Source organism: Pristis pectinata, chromosome 23 (genome assembly GCF_009764475.1).
Source record: "Pristis pectinata isolate sPriPec2 chromosome 23, sPriPec2.1.pri, whole genome shotgun sequence".
In the NCBI taxonomy this organism is placed as follows: domain Eukaryota; kingdom Metazoa; phylum Chordata; class Chondrichthyes; order Rhinopristiformes; family Pristidae; genus Pristis; species Pristis pectinata.
The window spans coordinates 27,630,168-27,650,848 of record NC_067427.1 but is presented as its reverse complement, the minus strand read 5'-3'; the positions used below and the strand labels follow the sequence as shown (position 1 = coordinate 27,650,848).

General features: G+C 41.9%; 1 protein-coding gene across 1 annotated transcript in view; it reads left to right on the top strand.

Moving 5' to 3' along the window:
- Positions 1 to 20,681, top strand: part of pnpla7b (patatin-like phospholipase domain containing 7b) — a 251,703-nt gene that overhangs the window by 139,179 nt on the left and 91,843 nt on the right. Inside the window, exons 23-26 of the mRNA XM_052037480.1 lie at positions 8,211 to 8,274; positions 12,922 to 13,090; positions 13,802 to 13,984; positions 16,777 to 16,895. Coding sequence (XP_051893440.1) covers positions 8,211 to 8,274; positions 12,922 to 13,090; positions 13,802 to 13,984; positions 16,777 to 16,895 — 535 coding nt within the window. The remainder of the gene's footprint in view (positions 1 to 8,210; positions 8,275 to 12,921; positions 13,091 to 13,801; positions 13,985 to 16,776; positions 16,896 to 20,681) is intronic.

The following is a 20,681-nucleotide window of genomic DNA, read 5'->3' as shown; positions in this document are numbered from 1 at the left end:
GTGCTTAATACCGTGCTGAATGCTCCTCCTTCACCTTGAGCAGTCATGGGCCAGAGATTCCCAGGAGTCAGAGGGGATGTTGCATTTCTTCAGGGAAGTTTTGAGCACATCCTTACACGTTTACCTCTGTCCACCTGGTTCCCGTGATAGATCACAGAATAGAGTATCTGTGTCAGTGGTCTGGTGCAAACACTGCAGGTTCTCAACATAGCTGACTGTGTAGCAGGGGCCTCAGTACTCAGAATCTTGGCCTGGGAGAGGATGCTGACATTGGTTTATTCGTGCATTTGTGTATCTTGTGGAAACACTAGTGGCATTTTCCAGCACTTGAGGTGCTTGTTATCAGTTTTGGTAGCAGGCGTTCACTAACCCCTGCCTCTCTTCCCCCAGCCGCTTGCTAACTGCTGCCTCTTGCTCCCAGCTAGTTGTTTTTAAGTTGTTTCTTTGGCTGTCGTTGTGAGGAGATGGGAACTAAAAATTCAAAAAGTCAAGCTTACTAGTGAGTATGCTATAAGGAAATGGTAAGGGGTAAGAGGTTCACTAAAAGATCAATTTTCTGATTGGGTAAAGGGAGTTTGTATGGAATTTACAGCTCTTCAGTAACTGTGATCCACACAAACCCCTTAATTTAACCCAATCAACAGGTATGTAGTTTGCATAAGGTATTTGAAGAGATTGGTTAGAAAAATTTAAGAGAAAATGTCACAGCATGAATTGGGAATTAGTTGAAGGGTAGGACACAGCTGTGGGATATATGGGTGGTGCTTGTTTTAAGAAAGGGTTTAATGTCCTCAAATTATTTTAGTTCTTTATGTGGAAGTGAATTGACCTTGGGCATAGGAAACACCACTTGAAAAGCAACTAATGGCACAAAAAAGGAGCAGTTTCAGCAAACAGCAAGGACGACTGCATAAGACCAGAAAGATGGAATGAGAAGAATCATCAACCAGTGGCAGCATGTAGTTTAGTGCAGAAGGATGATTCAGGAGGAATTTTGCTGGCAAGCCCATCTTCCTTCCCTGTCTATATTGGAGCTCCTATACCACCAGCTTTTATTTTCCGCAATAACATTTTACCAAGCAGGCTGGCACTCTCTTGACAGTGCAGGGCACTTCTGTTGCTGTTCAGCTCTAAATGGAGTTCAGCCAGCACATTTCCATAATGAATGAACTAAGTTTTTATTAAGGCTTGGTGGTGATATGCTAAACAGTGGATGGGAAAGGGGTTCAAATGTATAATTTTCTGACTCTGCGTTTGGGTAGATAGAAAGGACAACAGCATTTTGCCTTTTAGTTTATTTTGCATGATAAATTTGAGAAGTTATCCGGGCCACAGACTTATTGCAGTGGAGCATTCCCACCCTGAGCAGTAGAAATGTAGGTTCTCAACCCGAAATGTGACTATCCCTTTGCTTTCATAGATGCTGCTCGACCTGCTGAGTTCCTCCAGCAATTTATTATTTAAATCCAGTTCCCTTATCCTTTAGACTACCTATTTTGATGCCAGAATAAAGAGTCGTTACTTATGAAAGGAGCCTTCAAATCTCACTGATATGAAACAAAACCACAGTTTCTCCAATCAATTAGTAAAATGTAAAACAATTTGTCAGATGTGGACTGGGTTTTAAATCTGAGGTGGTCATGACAGAGCTGGGTTCCAATAGCTCGATGCCTGCTTAATGCATCCTGCTCTGACTGAAGTTTTGGAATGCTGTTTTTGCAATCTATTCATGTTCCAGCGAGCAAAAAAAAAAATTAAAAATGAATTGGTGAGCACTTCACTTTTCGGTTTTTGAGGAGTGGTGGAGGGGGGGTTGTGAAATGAGTGATTCACTAATTTTACTCTCTTGTTGCTGTCCTCTTTTAGTCATTTGCTCTAAGCCATTATCTTATTTGGAAAGAAAATCATGCTACATTTTCAGCAGCTTATGATCCCTGATATTTCTATTGCTATTGATGTTTTTGAAGTGTGCTTAAATACTCTTTGTGCATAGATATTAGGAGCCATAATAAAGACTTAGTTCAGGTTTGGCAGTCAGTCCAGTCATTATGGAAATGTGCTGTCTGAACTTTATTTAGAGATGAGCAGCAACAGAAGTGCCCTGCACTGTCTACAGAGTGCCTGCCTGCTTTGGTAAAGGTTATTGTGGAAAATAAAAGCTGGTGATATAGAAGGTAGAATATAGGCAGGGAAGGAAGATGGGCTTGCCAACAAAAACAGTGGGCATAAATGGATCTTTTCCTGGTTGACAAGATGTAACGAGTGGTGCGTCACAGGGATCAGTGCTGGGGTTGTACTGAAGGTATGGCTGTTAAATTTGTGCTGATGGCACAAATGTAGGTAGGAAATTAAACTTTGCAGAGGACACGAGCTTCAGTGGGATACGTAGGTTAAGTGAGTGGGCAATCTGAAAAAAAGAGGTATACTGTGTAGAAATGTGAACTTGTCAAATTTAGCAGAAAAAAATAAAACAGAAGCATATGATCTAAATAGTGAGAGGCTGCAGAGGCAGTGAGATCTGGGTGCCCTTGTGTATGATTTGCAAAATGCTGGTATGTAGGTATTGCAGGAAATTAGACTTACAGAAAGTTGTGGTTTATTATAAGGAGAAATTAATGCAAAAGTAGAAGGGCTATGTTTCAGTGTTATCTTCTTAGGCTGTCCCTCGGGATTAAGGATGATTTGCTCAGAGTGGTGAAAGATGCCTGCTCGTGAATTCTTTTAATGTGGTGTGACTCCTGTACATCAGGTACCACACGGGGTGAGGAAAGACGTGAGACTGAATCTGAAGCAAAAAACAAACGGCTGGAGGAGCTCAGCAGATGGAGCAGCATCTGTGGGGGTTAACAACTCCTTTCTCCTTGCAGATGCTCCTCATCCTGCTGAGTTCCTCCAGCAGCTTTATTTGATTTTGACAGAGTGAAGTCTTGGTCCATTGGCAAGGAGGCCTGGAGACTGTGTGTGCGCGCACATCATTTCCCTCAACCTCTCCCCTCTTTGTCTCCCTCCTTCAGTTTCTCTGAGTCTGCACCATCCCTCTCTCCCTCTCTTCATATCTCCTTCCCTCTTAGCCCCTCCCCAACTTCCTCACCCTCTCAATTTCCCCTGATCTCTCCCCCACCCCTTTTCCCGAGCTCCCTTCACTCTCCAGCTGCTTTCTCTCTTGAAGAAGTTCTCCCATCGCTGCCACTTTCCCTCTTCAGTGCTACTCCCTGATTGCCAATTCCATCCCCTGCAGTGGCACCTCCTGGAAGTTTGCGGTCCAGCCCAGAACCAGGAAATCTCCAGCCTCTGCACACAGTGATCCCTGATGATGGCAGGTGGTCATCTCCTGGTGCTCTGCAGGTGGGGGGAGGTTCTGGTCTAGACCACTGGCGTCCAGGTGGCTCAGCAGCTGGTACCCAAGTTTTGGGGAGGTATTGGGAGCAGCGCTGAAGAGGAAAAGGGGCAGTGATGGGTGAGCAGCTTCACTCTTGGAGAGAATAAATAGCTGAACAGTGAAAGGAGGTGGGGAGTGGTGCAGACGTGATTTCCCATCTGATGTACATAGATTCATCCCACATGAGACAGGGCTGTGTCACTTGGTCGCCGTTATCACTCAGCATAAACAGTGACCTTAAACTTTGGCACTGATCTGAAGGCTACGGACACTTTCCTCTCCCTAAATTATTTGACTATTCCAATGCATTTCTGTCCTGCCTTCCTTTCTTCTTCTTTGAAATTATCCAAGTTTACCCATTCCCCTGTGCTCACTTGACTCTTTGTTCAGAAGCACCTAGATTTTACAATACTGACCCTGACTTTCAATCCCTCCGTGGCTTCACTGCTCCTATCTCTGAAATCAGTTATGTAGGACACCACCACAGAGATCATGTCTGGAACACCGTGTACAGTGAGGCTTCCTTATTTAAGAAAAGATGTTTATGCAGTGTCAGTAATTCAGACTAATACTTGGAATGTGTGGGTTGTCTTATGAGGAATTGTTAGACAGGCTAGGCATCTATCCATAGGGATCTAGAAGAGTGAGGGGGATTTGACCGTGCTAAATAAGAACTAGAAGGGTCTTGACATGGTGGATGTGTTTTTTCTTGTGAGGGAATCTGGAACTGGAGACATTGTTTGAAAATACAGGATGTTAAGAGATGAGGTGAAATTTTTTAAGAATTACGATTGTTTGGAACTCTGCTTCCACCCTTTAAGCAAGGTCAGTGGAAGCAGATTAGTGAGGCGGTGAAAGGTGACTGCAAGGTTGACAGGAATGCAGAGTTAAAGTTACAATCAAATCAGCCACAATTTCATCAAATGGAGCAGGGCTGAGTGCACCCCCCCCCCCCCCCAAACTCATAATTGGTAAGCTCGTATAGTTCGACTATTAGTCCTACCTGGGTTTGCAGCCCTACCATTGTGAATTAGCGGTTCCAAGTGTCCCTTTCTTGTCATTCCTCCCTGCACCACCATTTCCCTTGACCACAGAGATGATCAAATTCTGTGAGCAGCTCCCATCACAGTTAACCCCATACTTTGTGTGGAGATGCCACCAACTCTTTTGAGCATGGCTTAGATCAAGGGAGGGGGTGGCATCCCCCTTTGGTCTTTGTGTCTCCTGATCACTAGCAGAATTCTAAACCCGTGTTTTGATGGTTCAATGAGTTTACCACTGGAATAAGAGTGGGTGTATTGTTCCAGTGGGAATGTTGCCTTGTAGCAGTACAGCACTGTTCTGCTGTCGTAGATTTATGCAGATCAGTAGGAATTCAATGTTTATCCTTCTCCCAGCTATAGATGTAATGTCCTAAGGCTAGACAGCATTTCTCCCCCCAGGATAAAGGCTTCCTTTATCATTGTTGTGAACTTTAAAGTAGAATGAGCTCTTGCTGTCTTGCTGAACATTAGTGATAACCCCAAAGTGCAAACAGAAGACACTTTTTTCCCCCAGTTTATGATCCAATCTCCTTACTGTGCAAGATGATCCCTCCAGGGAGATACCTTCTTCTAACTAGGGTGATATTGACCATTTGGCATATGAGGGGTTCCTAACTCCATTGATGAAATGGGTGCAACTCAAATGCTTTCCTTGATGTTAGTGACTGTGCTGCTCTGTTATATTGTGCTTTCTACCACTTAGTGGCTTCTGCATTATTCATAATTTGTTCTATTATGTGCTTTTTCGTAATAAGATTACCTTTCATTACAAAATGGTGCAGTTGCAGTTTTTCTGTAACATAATACTATCCAAATGATATCATTAGACTCTGTGTTTTGCAAACAGGATGTATCCGCATTATGCAGATGCATATTGTGATTTTGATCAGTGTTGTATTTAACATGCTAAATGAAGAATACCGTATGTTTCTTCTTAGATCATCTGTCCATCCAGATTTTATAATCCCCCTTTATCAGTATCCAACTGTTTTTAGGGGATTAAATGTATGCTTTCACTGCCACATATTGAGCACTTCCTGACATCAATCCTAAATGTGTCTTTTATCTGTTTGACCTTGAGGTCCCCTGAGCAAAATTTCAGTAGTTCATGAGCTGTTGCATCTAGAAGTGAATCACTGAAGTATTTACCTGTTGGCCATTTGACTGTGTAAGTATAGTCCCAAAATAAAAAAAAAACTCATTTCCTCCTTTTAAATGATTACAGATCCTCATTTGTAGAACCTTCATGGCAGTGAATCCATTTGACCAAAAAAAATTTGCTCTTTGATATAAACAATATTGTTAGTTTTACTTTCCTACTCATCAAATAATTTCTTCTTTGTAAGTATTTATATCCATTTCCTCTGTGAATCTACTTCAATTATGTTTCAGGCAGTGAATTCTGATTATAGGATCACGATAAAGCAAATTCTCTTTACTACTCCCCCCTCGCTGTTTTCTTTCAATTATCTTAAATCCCTGTTTACTGATCCTTTAGACAGAGGAAACTGTGTCTCACCGTGTAATATACTGAAGCCTCACATCATTTTTAGCACCTCTATTGATCCCCTCAGTTTTCATTGATTTGGAATACAATCCCTAGTACCATTGGCTAACCTCCTTTGTATGCTCCCCTTTGATGTTGCTCCTCAAGTACATTGCCCATAATTGAGAACAAAATTCCAGCTGACATCTAAGCACCGATTCATGTAGGTTTACTATTAATTTGTAATAGTCTAATTCTTATCATTCATCAAAGACTTTCAAGCTCGTAAGTGATTTTTGAGGAGCTGGGAACGGTGTAATGTGATACTCTTTTCTTTTTGCTGGGAGGGATGGTGATGAGTTGTGCTGCAGTGAGGTGTTCATTACACCGGTTCAGTGCCGGCCCTGAACTGTGGAACGTGAAGCTTTAGCTACTAGGCTACCCAAACCACATGGGCAGTAGTTAACTCTGTAATTAATACATAAGGACATAAGAAATAGAAGCAGGAAAGGCCATTTAGCCCCTCATGCCTGCTCTGGTTTTTAGTAAGGTAGTGGTTGTTTTTGTTTTGCCTTAATGTCACTTTACTAACTCTGTATCCCTCGTTTCCCTTAATATCTTTCAATCTCTGTGGTGCATTTTGACTGTTCTCCTGTTTTCCCTCCTTCCCCTGTAGAAAAATGAATCAATCCAGTCATTACTTTTACCAACCCTGGTCTCACCTCCCAGTCCAGCAGATGATTGCTGCAGGTTTCATCTTGAGACCGGACTGACCCAGTGATGCAGGTAGCAGCAGTGCTTCTGCCTCACAGCTTGATGTAACCTGGATTCAATCCTGATGTCCAGTGCTGTCTTACATACTGTCATACAAAACAGAAACGGGCCCTTCAGACCACTGTGGCCATGCTGACCACTGAGCACCCAATTATACTAATCCTTCACTAATCACATTTTATTCTCCCCAAATTCCTATTGATTCTCCCACCCCAGTTTCTACCACTCACCTACACACTGGGGACAATTTACAGTGGGTACTTGACCTACCAACCTGCACATAACTTGGATGTGGGAGAAGAAAACTGTAGCACCCAGAGGAAACCCACACAGTCACAGGGAGAATGTGCAAATCCACACTGATAGCACCAGAAGTCAGGATTGAACCTGGGTGTCTGGGGGGCATGAGGCAATGACTCTGCTAGCTGTGCTGCCACTATCTGTTTGGAGTTTGTGTGGGATTCCTCTGGCAGCTCCAGTTTCCTTGCACGTCCCAAAGGCCTGCTTTTGGTAGAATAAGTGCACCTTTAAATTGTCCCTAGAATGTAGCTGAGTGGTAGAATCTGGTGGGGGGGGGAGGTGGTGGGTGGAGTTGATGGGAAATGGAGGAGAATAAAATGGGGTTGGTGTAGGATTAGTGTAAATGGTTAGCGTGGACTCAATGGGTCAATGGGCTGGTTTTCTTGCTCTATGGCTCTTGTGATTCTCTGACCGATTTTGGGATGATGGTGTTTCCACAGATAAGGAGGCACACTGCAGTACTGACGTATGATGGCCCCACGATGGATTGGGTATAGAAGCTTCATGTATGACGAGGAGATACAAAAGGGTGAAAACCACTATGATGCTGGAGGAACTCAGCAGGCCAGGCAGCATCCGTGGAGAAAAGCATGTGGTCAACGTTTCAGGTCAGGATCCTTCCCATCCTGAAGAAGGGTCCTGACCCGAAACGTTGACCACCTGCTTTTCTCCACGGATGCTGCCTGGCCTGCTGAGTTCCTCCAGCATCATCGTGCTTTTCATCTAGATTCCAGCACCTGCAGTGTCTCAGAAACAAAAGGATGTTGCACTGCTGATCAGGGAGAACAGTACAGCAGTACTGTGGGAGGATATCCTGGAGCGATTGGCCAGTGAAACTATATGAGTAGAACTTAGAAATAAGGAAGGGGTGATCACTTTGGGGTTATGCTGTCATCAAATATAGTATAATCCCATCAAAGTTGCCTATTTACCTTGAATTTTCTAAATGGTTTGATATAACTAAAATAGTTTCTAACATTTTCTGTGACAGATGTCTAGCTTTATTGGTCTGTAGTGTCCTGCTTTCTGTCTCCCTTTATGAATAAAGGAATTATATTTGTGTTTTCCAATTTAATGGGACCCTTCCTTACCCTTGGAACTTTGGAAAATTAAAACCAGTGCACCTGCCTCCTAAGATCCTGAAGACATCACCAAAATGAAGATGTCAGTGCATTATATGCATCATTATGATGTGTTATATGAACCATAATGTAAACTTTCTTTTTAGGTCCTGCCTTGCTGCTGAATAGCGATGTCATCAAACAGCGCCTTGGATCAACTGCTTTCGACAGGTAAAGTCACTTCCTAACTGCTTGTCCAGCACATCTTTGGTGTGAGCTTGTTCTATTGAGTTGCATTTTGTCTGTGGTTTGGTTACTCTGATTTTCTGAGAGATTATCTTGGGAGGGGGGCATAGTCTTTAAACACAATGTTTGGACTCTGATGCAATTGCATGGGATATTGTTTACATGAGGAGATATCAGTTAACTTACAGGCTAAAGGTATTAAAGCATTTAAGATACTGCAACCATATCAAAGCTAGGTTTATTGTCATATGCACAGGTACATGTGTGCACAGGTACAATGAAAAACTTACTTGCAGCAGCATCACAGGCACATAGCACCATATAAGCAGCATTCACAGAAAAAACATAAATTAACCACAAATTATACACAATTTTTTTTTACCAGGAAGAACACAATTAGAACAACATATTAGTGCAAAGTGGTCATATGGAAGCTGAATGCTGGACTGGAGGGGAAAACAAATTAAGGAACGTTCCATTGTGGGATCATTTGGTTTTATTGGAAGCTCTGGGTTTCTTGGTGGTTTGACTGATTTCATTAAGACCAGGTATTTGACCAAGCAAAGGGCAGTTAGAGGGGGAGAGAAAACCAACAAAGGGACACGTTAAAGCTGTGAAATGCCAGTCAGAACTGTTGCTGAAATCTGAAACTAAAAGGAGAATGCTGGAAATGCCCAGTGGATCAGGCAGCGTCTGCGGAGAGAGGAAAATTGAGTTAATTTTACAGAAGAATAAAGCACAGCAGAACTAGTGAGTTATCCGAAATTGTTGAATCCATACAGAGTCTGGAAGGCTGTAATGTGCCCAGATGGAAGATAAGGTACTGTTCCTCAACCTTGCATTGGGTCTTGTTGGGACAGTGCAGGAGGCCATAGGTCAAACTGGAAGTGGGAGGGAGAATTAAAATGACAGGCAACTGGAATCTCAGGGTCACCCCTAAGTACTGAACAAAGGTGTTCTGCAAGAGAAGTTGTTATTGAATAGCATTGGCTTTAGAGTACTGTGGAGAAGGGAGTTCTTGTGATCTCTTTAAAACTAATCCTGCTGCCCTGCCATTTCTGCAAGCTTCACCTTTTGAAGTTCACATCAGATTTCCTTTTGAAAAGTTGCAGCTTGCTCAGAATCTTGTGGCAACAGCCCCGGCTGCCATTGCTCACCATATCCCTGCAAGTCAGGCCTGCCCTTACCTTGGACGGATTGTTTAGTGGCAAATTCCTCAACAAAACCTGCTCCAACCTGGTCAGGGAGACCTGGCAGAGTACAGGGTCTACTGGCTATACGTGGCAGAGTTTAACCAAATGCCACACGGAAATACTGTGACAGCTGGCTCAGTCACCATCCTTGAGTTGAGACAGCTATCAAACATTTATCTGCTGTTCACATTCAAAAACTATATTTAAAATCAATTGCATCATTTAAATTAATAAGTAAAACCTTTGCAAAAAAGAAAATGCTTAATTGGCACAGTGGTGCAGCTAGTAGCTGTCTCACAACTCCTCTGACCCAGGTTAAATCCTGATCTCCAGTATTGACTGCGTGGTGTTTAAACATTCTCCCTGTACCCTTGTGGATTTCTACCAGTTGCACCGGTTTCCTTCCACATCGCAAAAACATGCTGGTTGGTCACTGTAAATTCCCCCTAGTATGTGGGTGAGTTGATGGGAATGTGGGGAGAACAAAATGGGTTAAGGTAAGATCAGTGCAAAAATGGATCCTTGATGGTCAGTATGGGTTCAGTGGGCTGAAGGGCCTTTTTCTGTGCTGTATCTTCATGACTTTATGACAATTATATATATTTAAACATACTCAAAAAGCAAGCAGCCTTTCCTCTTGTGGCAGTGAATGGAATTGCTGAAACTGCGCCAGGTCTAATTGGGAAGAGGTTAGAGGACAGCTTCCACAGTACAAGTGCTGAGATATTTCAGGAAATTAACACTTCCCTTTGGACTCCACAAGGAGTTCAATGTCAGAACACTGTCAGGAGGAGACTGGTGAAGACTTCTCCAGATCTTCTGGAGTTGCACAATCCTGTACGCTTGCACAGGAGTCCCAAGCCTACTCGTACTTAAGGAAAAATCCAGGCTATTGAATCTCCTTCCACTGCTTTTCAGATAGTACTTCAGATGCTAACAGTTTCTTGCACTAATGCGATGTGCTTCTGTTCCCCCCGGATATTTTGCTTATTATTTTTGTCTTCTGATTACCAACCTTCCTGCCACTGTTGTAAGTAGGTTATCGTTATCCAGTATGGTTTTAGGAATACCATTCCTGTGTCTCTGAAAGTAACAAAATCTGCATATTTTAAATCTGAAACAGAACCAGAAAATAATCTATCAACAATGCTGAAGAGTCACATTGATAATTTAGTTGAGATTCAGTTTCAGAATCGAAACGTGACAGATCAGGAAATGTTTTAATCAGGGAAATGAGCGGATACTGCAGGCAGAAAGAAAATTAGTGAGCAGCGTGTCTGAGAAGCACCTTTGGGATGTTTTAACATGTTAACAGTCCTCTTGTGGTTCCATCTAATGGTGGTGGGTTTGGGCTGGAGGAAGGTGGAGGAGGAGTGAATAAATGTACTGCAGGAGCTCTTGCAGCTTTTCAAGTCAACTACTTGTGTCTTCCTGTCACGCGACCTAACCTTGTCTTTTGCCAAACTTTACCATTCCCTCCAGTCCTCTCTTTATAATCATGAATTATCTGTTCTCAGTGTGAATTTCTTTTTTTTTTGCTTCTCTGCTCGACATTTCTTGGTGTGAAATTGAACCGTGCAACACATTCCTGCCAGGGCTTAAGCCTGTCATGACCTTTTAGTTTCAGGTTCCTTGGAAAAATGTCTTGATGTCTAGAAAATGTTTAGGTAAGTGAGGAGGGGGTGTTGCCCTTCTGATAAGGGAGAACATAACAGCAGTACTTGAGGGATCATCCAGCAAGGCCATATGGGCAGAACTTAGAAACAAGAAGGGGAGCGTCACTCTAGTGGGGCTGTATTATAGACTCCCCAGTAATCAGCGGGAACTTGAGCACGTGTAGAAAAAATTGCTCATACTTGTAAGAATAATAGGGTTGGATTAGTGGGAGATTCTAATTTCCCTGACATTGACTGGACTGCCCAGACTGTTAAGGGCCTGGATGGGGTGGAATTTGCAAAATGTGTCCCGGAAACTTTCCTGAGTCAATATATAGAGGATCCTACTCAGGAGGGTGCAATACTGGACCTCCTCTTAAGTTATAAGGCAGGGCAAGTAACGAAAGTGGCAGTCAGGGAGCACTTTGGCTCTAGTGGCCATAATTCTATTAGTTTTAAGATGGTGATGGAAAAGGACAGGACAGGTCCAGAGGTTCGGGTCTAACTGGAGCAGGTTAATTTTGGGGGAACTTGGAAGGATCTAGTAGAGGTTAATTGGGTGAGTTTGTTTGAAGGGAAAGGAATGAATGGCAAGTGGGAGGCTTTTAAGAGTGTGATATCAAGAGTCCAGGAGCAGCAAGTTCCTGTTAGGGTGAAGGGTAAACCTGGCAAGTTCAGAGAACCTTGGCTGATGAGGGATATTGAGGCTCTGGTCAAGTAAAAGAAGGAAGTGTGCATTGAGTTTAGGAGGTCGGGGACAAGTGAATCCCTTGATGACTATAAAAAGGTTAAGAATACTCCTTCGAGGGAAATCAGGAGGGCAAAGAGAGAGTATGAGATGGATCTGGCAGCCAAGGTTAAGGAAAATCCCCAGAGATTTTATAGCTATATAAAGAGTAAAAGGGTGGCCAGGGAGCGAGTAGGTCCCCTTAGAGATCAGCATAAAACAAATAAAATGAATGGAAACCTTACCGCACTCTCCTACATTCTATGCCTCAGAAAATAGGGAACTTTGAGAATCATGGGTCTCAAGTCGTCTTGAAGATTTCTATATTACTTGATTGTAACAAGAAGCCAGGCTGGTTGAACTCAGTGGATCAAGCAGTGACTGTGGAGGCAAAAATTATATGTCAATGTTTCTGGTCAAGACCCTGCATCAGGACTGAGAGGGAAGAGGAAAGATTGCCACCATATAGAGTAGGAGGGAGGGTGGGATTGAGGCTGGTAGGTGATGGGTAGAACCAGGTAGTGAGGGGATGATGGGAAGATGGAAAGATGGAGCCAGGTCCAGGTGTGGGGGGGAGGGGGGGGCGCGCGCAGTGGTGGTGGAGACAAGAGGCTATAACCTATCAGCCTCTATCCTTCCTTCCCTCCCTCCCACCCCCATCCCCCATTTCAAAACATTCCTGTTCCCTCAGTCCTGATACAGGGTCTCAACCCGAAACGTCAACTGACACCTTTTGCCTCCACAAATGCTGCTTAACCCACTGAGTTCTTCCAGTGTTCTGTTTGTTATTCCAGCATTTGCAGTCTCTTGTCTTCACTTAAATGTATTTTGTTTTTCTTTTGGTCACAGTGTAAATATTGCATTGCTTCTCTCTCCTTCCACTGCTCGGAGTATCTGGCTTTCCATTCCCTTGCATTTTTCCATTTATGTTTTGGTTTCTTTTCTTCTGAAGATGGTTTCTTGCAAGCTGTTTGTTTTCTCTTCTGAAAGACTGAGGTGCTGAGAGTTTTAACTGCTTTGTTTCTGAGCTTTATTATACCTGTTTGTGTCTTTGTAGTATCCATGAGTACCGACTGTCAAGCTGGCTAGCACAACAGGAAGATATCCATCGAATTGTGTTGTACCAGTCTGACAGCAGCATGACTCCCTGGACCCAGCGCTGTATCAGACAGGCTGACTGCATCCTCATTGTTGGACTGGGAGAACAGGAGCCAACTGTCGGAGAGGTGGGTCAAATATTGAAATTCCTTTTAAAGCACATCCAGTCATGTACCTGCCCACTTTTTTTGTTGTTTAGATCTGGATGTCAATTGATTTTTGTGTGCCCTTGGGCAGAAAGAAAGACTACCTGATAAGATGAGGGAGAATGACTGTTTTAAGTTGGTCTTCAATAAAATGTTCTGTCACATCACTGCTCTAACTGGGGAGGTTTTGTTTACAACGGTTACACTTCCTTTACTGCCTGCCGATTTTGTCTTTTCCACTTTGTTTCTCAGCTGGATTGAATGGTGATAAGTAATATACAGAGGAATTACTGCACCTGTCACGAGGTTCTGTGATTAGCCATGGAGCGGTTTGCACGTAAAAAATACAGGAGTACGCCATTCTACCCCTGGTTTCTACTTCCCTTGTACTACCTCAATGCACTGACGCAATGAAATGATCTGTACGGATGGCATGCAAAACAAAGGTTTTCACTACCTCGGTACATGTGACAATAATAAACCAATTTACCATTCAATAGGTCATGACGATCTATTGTGGGCTACTGACTGTGGTGGCCTGTGGCCGCAAGTGCGAGAGAGCAGTTACACTTTGGGCTTCAGTCCCACAGGGTAGCAAGTCAGTGATGCTTCAGAGAATTAATCTTTTTAAAAAAAAATCTCTAAGAGACACAATCCTTCACTTCTGTGATTTGCAAATCACTTTGTTTCCAGCTGGAGCGCATGTTGGAGAATACAGCTGTGCGAGCCCTCAAGCAACTTATCCTTCTCCATAAAGAGGATGGGCCGACGCCATCACGCACCGTTGAATGGCTTAACATGAGGAGTTGGTGCTCGGGTCACCTTCACCTCTGCTGTCCGCGCCGAATCTTCTCTCGCAAGAGGCTGCCTAAACTGGTAGGGAAGCATTGGTTTTATAAAATCTGAAATATTAAAGAGGCTTTTATGGAACTCGTATATTTCGGGTAGTTACAGTACACGTTTGGAGCTCTGTCCAAATCCAACATTTGTACTGAGTATCAGACCACACTTTGTTCATGATAACACACAACCTCTCACTTGGTTTAGAACATAGGACAGTACAGCACAATACAGGCCCTTTGGCCCACAATGTTGTGCCAACCTTTAAACCTCACCTAAGACTATCTAACCCCTTCCTCCCACATATCCCTCTATTTTAAGTTCCTCCATATGCTTATCTATTAATCTCTTGAATTTGACCAATGTACCTGCCTCCACCAACACCCCAGGCAGCGCATTCCATGCCCCAATCACTCACTGGGTAAAAAACTTTCCTCTGATATCTCCCTTGAACTTCCCACCCATTACTTTAAAGCCATGCCCTCTTGTATTGAGCATCGGTGCCCTGGGAAAGAGGCGCTGGGTGTCCACTCTATCTATTCCTCTTAATATTTTGTACACCTCTATCATGTCTCCTCTCATCCTCCTTCTCGCCAAAGAGTAAAGCCCTAGCTCCCTTAGTCTCTCATAATGCATACTCTCTAAACCAGGCAGCATCCTGGTAAATCTCCTCTGCACCCTTTCCAATGCTTCCACATCCTTCCTATAATGAGGTTTCATTTGCTATCATGAGTGATCCTGTTGGTCAAGTCTAGTTTCCCATCCAGACCCTATAATAGTTCATTCTCTTGATTCAATACATTTCATCACTTGCACTTCGGGGGTAGATCCAACTGATTTGACATCCTGATTAAAAAAGTGTTAAAAGTATGCTCTTTTTGTTGTAAAAATGGTAAACTCGTTTTAAAATTTATTCAATTTTTTTGTGTTTTATCCTAAAATAAAAATAAATCAATCCATGATTGAGATCAGACACCCTGCTCGGTTCCTAGACATTGCAAATTATGGGGAGCATCTGTAAGCAGCTGCGTTTGAGAAGGAAAAGGGTTCAAATCCAGATCAGTCAGAAATTCACCCTGTAGCTAATACAGTGCCCAAAACCATTATAAAAGCTAGAGCATTTGAATTACCAGTGTGTTCAATGTATTTTTATCCAGTCTGTATTCATTTAACTTTGAATAAGGAAATAAAAGCTTTTCATTGAAGGTGTTAACGCAATTTATATATCAAATAAAGTTTAAGCTGAGAGTGTAAAACTTGCATTCTTTGCTTAAGCAAATTGTATATTCAATAAATGGTCTCCCCACACCTTTCTTTTGCAGTGAGTTAATACAGAGAATGTGCAAAATTACAGGTGCACACGTGTCTGGTCCTCCAGTTGCAGTCTAAACATTTATTGTATGATGCAGTAAGTGAGAAGGCTGATATCAACCATGTGAGACGATGTGTTTTATACAGAATTCACTTCAAGTCGACAGGGTGAATTTTGCATTCTGTGAGGTAATCATGGAATGTACTGAGTTAACTGTAGAGAGCTCATAAACAATGACTAGCTTGAGGCTTATTGCATTGGGCATGGGATGTGCTATGTTAATTGTACAGAACTTAAACATCTTGATAGCACAACATAAATTCAAAGGTTTTTAAATAGGAGTGCTATAAAGAACAATTACCCTCTAATCTCTCTTTAGATTAAGGCAATTGACCAAAAGTTTGGATAACGACCCAAGTTTCTAACGGAGTGTTTTAAGATGAAAGAGTTGGAATTCCAGCTCTTCTGAACCATGGCACCTGGAAGTTTAGCCCCAGTGGTAGAGATTAAGATGATGTTTATTGTACTAATTCGACTGTGTGCTAAAATAAATGTAAAGCTCCAGTAAGAGGGTTGCCAAAGATATTGTAACAATTTTCGTACTGAATGTTGCTGGTCAGTGGGTGCTGTGAGGGAAGCATCTGCTATATTCTCTGGCCTGATTTAACAATTGTAATCTCTATAAAATTATGTTTGAAATTTTCCAACTGGTAACCAAGAAGGCAATATTGGCATGACATTTTCATTTGACATTATGTCTAATTCCCATGAAAATTAAATTAAATTCTTTCCAACAACAGTGATCTAAGCAGAAATAATTGATTAAACTTGCTTGCTGTAAATAGCTCGTGTCCCAATTACTGTATTAGAATTAATGTCCAGTAACAGAGAAAGCAATGACCTCAGCACTGTGGGTAGTGAGTAAACAAGTGAATTCCATCCTATAACCTTGAAAACTATTTGCTGGGGGCAATTAGGCTGTGCCGAGTAAATTAAATATTCGAGTGGTTTCAATTTTAAGTTACTTTTGCATTCCTACACTGAAAAAGCATCAGCTGTGGCAAAATGAAAATGATTGATTTCAGCACTACTAATCCTTGGAACACTGGTTAGTGCTGGACAATTAATGTTTAAGTTGACTGTCAAGGGCAGATGATGCAGATGAAGGAAATTTGAAAAAAAAACTACATTAATTGAGCATAGTCTCAATGATGAATCTGGATTGTACACGAGGGTTCCCTGCAAAACAATGCCCATTTCAGAATGTTACAAGGACACTCCTTCCTATCTCCTGGGATATAATTGCAATGGAAGCTAGGGTCTTAACTCAAATGAAAGTAAATAGAGTAGTTTCATAATACGATTTACAAAACCAGGGAAGTAAATTATTGATATGGAGTTTCTTTGTGTATTCTTACACTTTTATTTATAGTTTTGAAATTATCCATGCTGCAAGCACTGAGAACACTTGCTCATTTCATCTAATCCTTGTGATTTTTGATCCTGTATCTTTCAGCTCGAGATGTACGAAAGGATCTGTCAGAAGACACCTGACCGTCACTCAGACTTCTCCCGTTTGGCTAGGATCTTGACAGGGAATTCCATTGCACTGGTGCTGGGAGGTGGAGGGGCAAGGTGAGTCCCAACAGGTAATGGTGAGAAACTCTCCAATTTAAAGCTGTAAATATACCTCTGCAACCATAATGGCTTTCCTCACCTTTATAATTGTCCCATATTTTCCACTTTCGCTCACAGTAGGTTACAGATTCACAGGCTGAAAATTGATCTCAGATCAAGCTTGTTATGAGATTATTTTCCCCTTTTCTACAGATGAAAATTCATTCTAGCCCGATTTTTGGATACGAGCTAATTGCCAACAATCTCATTCTAAGGGACATCCCATATTTCAAAGGGAAATAGACTGCTCCATATGACATCAATGTTTCCCTTATAATTTTCCTGACTATACACCTGACCTGAGGCAGGAAGGGAAAAATTGTCAAGGTTTTGCGATTGTGGGGGGGGGGGGTGGAATTGTCAACATTTTGGGTCAAAATTCTGCAGCAGCACACATTGCCAATTCCTTTCAGCCCTGATGCAGGGTCTGGACCCAAAATCAAAGTGCCCATTCATCACCAGTTTCCAGTGCCAACTTACCCCACACTTGTACATCCAGTTCACGTACTACCACCATCTTGGTTTTCTGAAGAAAAAGTTGTGAATAATATCAACTAACTACATAATTAATCAAGCTGCTGATAGTTCCAACCCAAATATGCCAATCATCCTAAAGTGCTAATTCAATAAGTTGACCATACATTTTAGTGGTAGAATTAATTCTGAAGGAAACTGGAAAGAAATATTAGTAAGATACTGGAATGGGCTAGAGTCTAGTAGAGAAAATTCAGTGTCAATGTCTGGAGGCTGATGTATTTTGCTTTTTTAAAAAAAGATTGTTTTTTATGTATATGTGTGTATGTGTATGTATATATCTATCTAACGAAAGCGCAAAGGAATTTGGGAATATAATTTCCCAGGATTGTAAAGGCAACATCTTGAACAAATAAAACCATTTTTGAATGAAAGGTAAGAATAGTAGAGTTATAACAGCTGTGAGGTAATGAAAAACAATTGTAAAATATTGACAAGATCACCATTGGATTTTTGTGACAGACATTGAATTGCACACTATTAGAAGGATATTGAAGTTGTAGAGAAAGGGGCATTGCAGATTCTGTAAGTCACTGCCTGACATAGAGGAACACAACTACCAAGAAGGTCTTCAAAAATTATATATTTTTTGTTAGAAAACAGGCATTAGAAATGTAAAGTTATAAATAGACTGAGCAGGAAAGATGAGCAGATATTCTACAAGATTGAGGGGGCAGAACATTAAGATTGAATGTGTTGTTTTGACAATCACAGAATTGTAGAATTCATTTCCACAACTGCTGATTGAAGAAAAATCTGTCAACATATCAAATTGAAGAGATGGATGGAGGAAAAGGAGTTTGAAGGCAAGAGGAAAACAGGAGTAGGCTGTCAGACCCTTGAGTCTGCTCCACAATCAAATAAAATCATGGCTGATCCTCAACTTTATTTTTCAGCCCTATCCATGTATCTCTTAGATTCCTGGATATTAGAGGAATTATCAACTGCATTTTTCAATAAATTCAATGACCTATTTCTATAGTCCTCCAGGATAGAGAATTACAAAGATTCACTCACTTTTAGTGACAAAATCGCTCTTCATCACAACCCTTAATGGCCTGGCCCTTATTCTGAGCCTGTGACCTCTAGTTCTAGACTCAGCCAGGGGAAGCATCCTCCCATATCTACCCTGTAGAGCCCTCAGAATTGCACGCAAAAAAGATGGAAAAACTCAGAAGGTCAGGCACATCTATGGAGCAAACTGGACAGTCAGCGTTTCAGGTCGAGACCCTTCATCAGATCCCAACCCGAAAAGTCGACTGTCATTTCCATTCCATAGATGCTGCCTGACCTGCTGAGTTCCTCCAGCTCCTTTTGTGTGGTGCTCCAGATTTCCAGCGTCTGTGGTCTCCTCAGGGAATTATGTACATTTTCAGTAGGTTGCCTCTAATTCTTTTAAACTCAAAAGAACAGAGGCTTAGCCTAGTTGATCTCTCCTTATGTGACACACCTGCTGTCCCAGGAACAAACTTGGTACATCTTGATTGCACTCCTTCTATAGTGAGTATATCCTTTTTTAGGTAAGAAGACCAAAGTTATGCACAGTGTTCCAAGTGTGGTCTCACCAAAGCCCCATATATTTGTAACTAAAACCGGAAAATGCTGGAAACACCAACAAAGGGCCCTGGTCAAGAAATGGTAACTGTTTCTCTTTCTACAGATGTTGTCTGACCCGAATGTTTCCAACATTTTGTGCTTTTATTTCAGATTTTTGGCATCTGCAGTTTATTGTTTTTCATTCTGTAGGATGAAAAATACTGGATTGGAGAGCATGTCTTGTGAGGATGGGTTGAGCGAGCTAGGGCTTTCCTCTTTGGAGCGAAGAAGGATGAGATTGACTTGATAGAGGTGTACAAGATGATAAGAGGCATAGATCAAGTGGATAGTCAGAGACTTTTTCCCAGGGTGAAAATAGCTCATACGAGGGGGCATAATTTTAAGGTGATTGGAGGAAGGTATAAGGGGGATGTCAGAGGTAAATTGCAGAATGGTGGATGCGTGGAACGCACTGCCGGCAGAGGCGGTGGAGGCAGATGCATTAGGGACATTTAAGAGACTCTTAGATGGCCACATGAATGATGGAAAAATGGAGGGCTATGTGGGAGGGAAGGGTTAGATAGATCTTAGAGCAGAATAAAATGTTGGCACAACTTCGTGGGCTGAAGGGTCTGTACTGTGCTGTTATGTTCTATGTAATTGTACCCAGATTCTGTAGCAAAAAAAGCCAGCTAACCATTTGCCTTCCTAATTGTCACTGTACCTGCATGTTAGCTTTCAGTGGTGTGTGTACATTTCCCAATCTTTTCCCATTTTAAAAAAAAAACAAACTCTACATTTCTGTTGCTTCTACCAAAATGGATAGCCGCACATTTTCCACCTTGTATCCACCCACTGGGTTATTGCCCGTTCACTTGGCCTGTCCATATCCCCTTGAAGCCTCTTTGCAACCTTACCACCACTCATCTTTTGTGTCTAAAGTTACATTTGAACCCCTCAACCTAATTATTGACTGGGCACATAACTGTGATTGGGGGCTGTTTACTAATGGGAAGGCTTAATGCCAACATTGGTCTGTTTCTGTGTTTTAAATTAAAAGTGATTTTAAGTTGAATACGTTTTCTTAAAACTGTGGCAGATCCATGTTACTGATGCTATTTTCAGAGTATGTGTCCAAAACTGACCTATTAGAGTTACAGAGTAGTACAGTCTCTGGCCCAACTTGACCATGCCACCCACAGTACATGTCTGAGCTAGTCCCATTTGCCCATGTTTGGCCCATACCCCTCTAAACCTTCCCTATCCATGTCCGTATCTAAATTTTATTTATCATGTTGTTATTGTTTAGCTGACAAACAATAAAAAGGGGACATTACTTTGGACGTCTTTTGCCTCAGCATATTTACAGAAATGTGACATGTTCATTACAAGTAGCTGTTGGGAATTAAGTCCCTAATGTGCTTTAAAACAGAATTGCATGAGTATTTGGAAAGAAAAATTGTAAAAGTTTGTAGAAGAGCAGAAAAATATTGTTGGAGTAGAAGCCTGTTGAAGAGAGCTCCCAGCACAAGGATAGTTGTTTCAATGGGCTCCTCTATGCCATGGTTTCAACATGGTATAAAATCCCATGGGCTGGAAATTATTTTGCTTAGCACAATGTTTTTGAGCATCATGCAAAGGAATTCAGTCTGATAATCAAAACGTAATAGATGG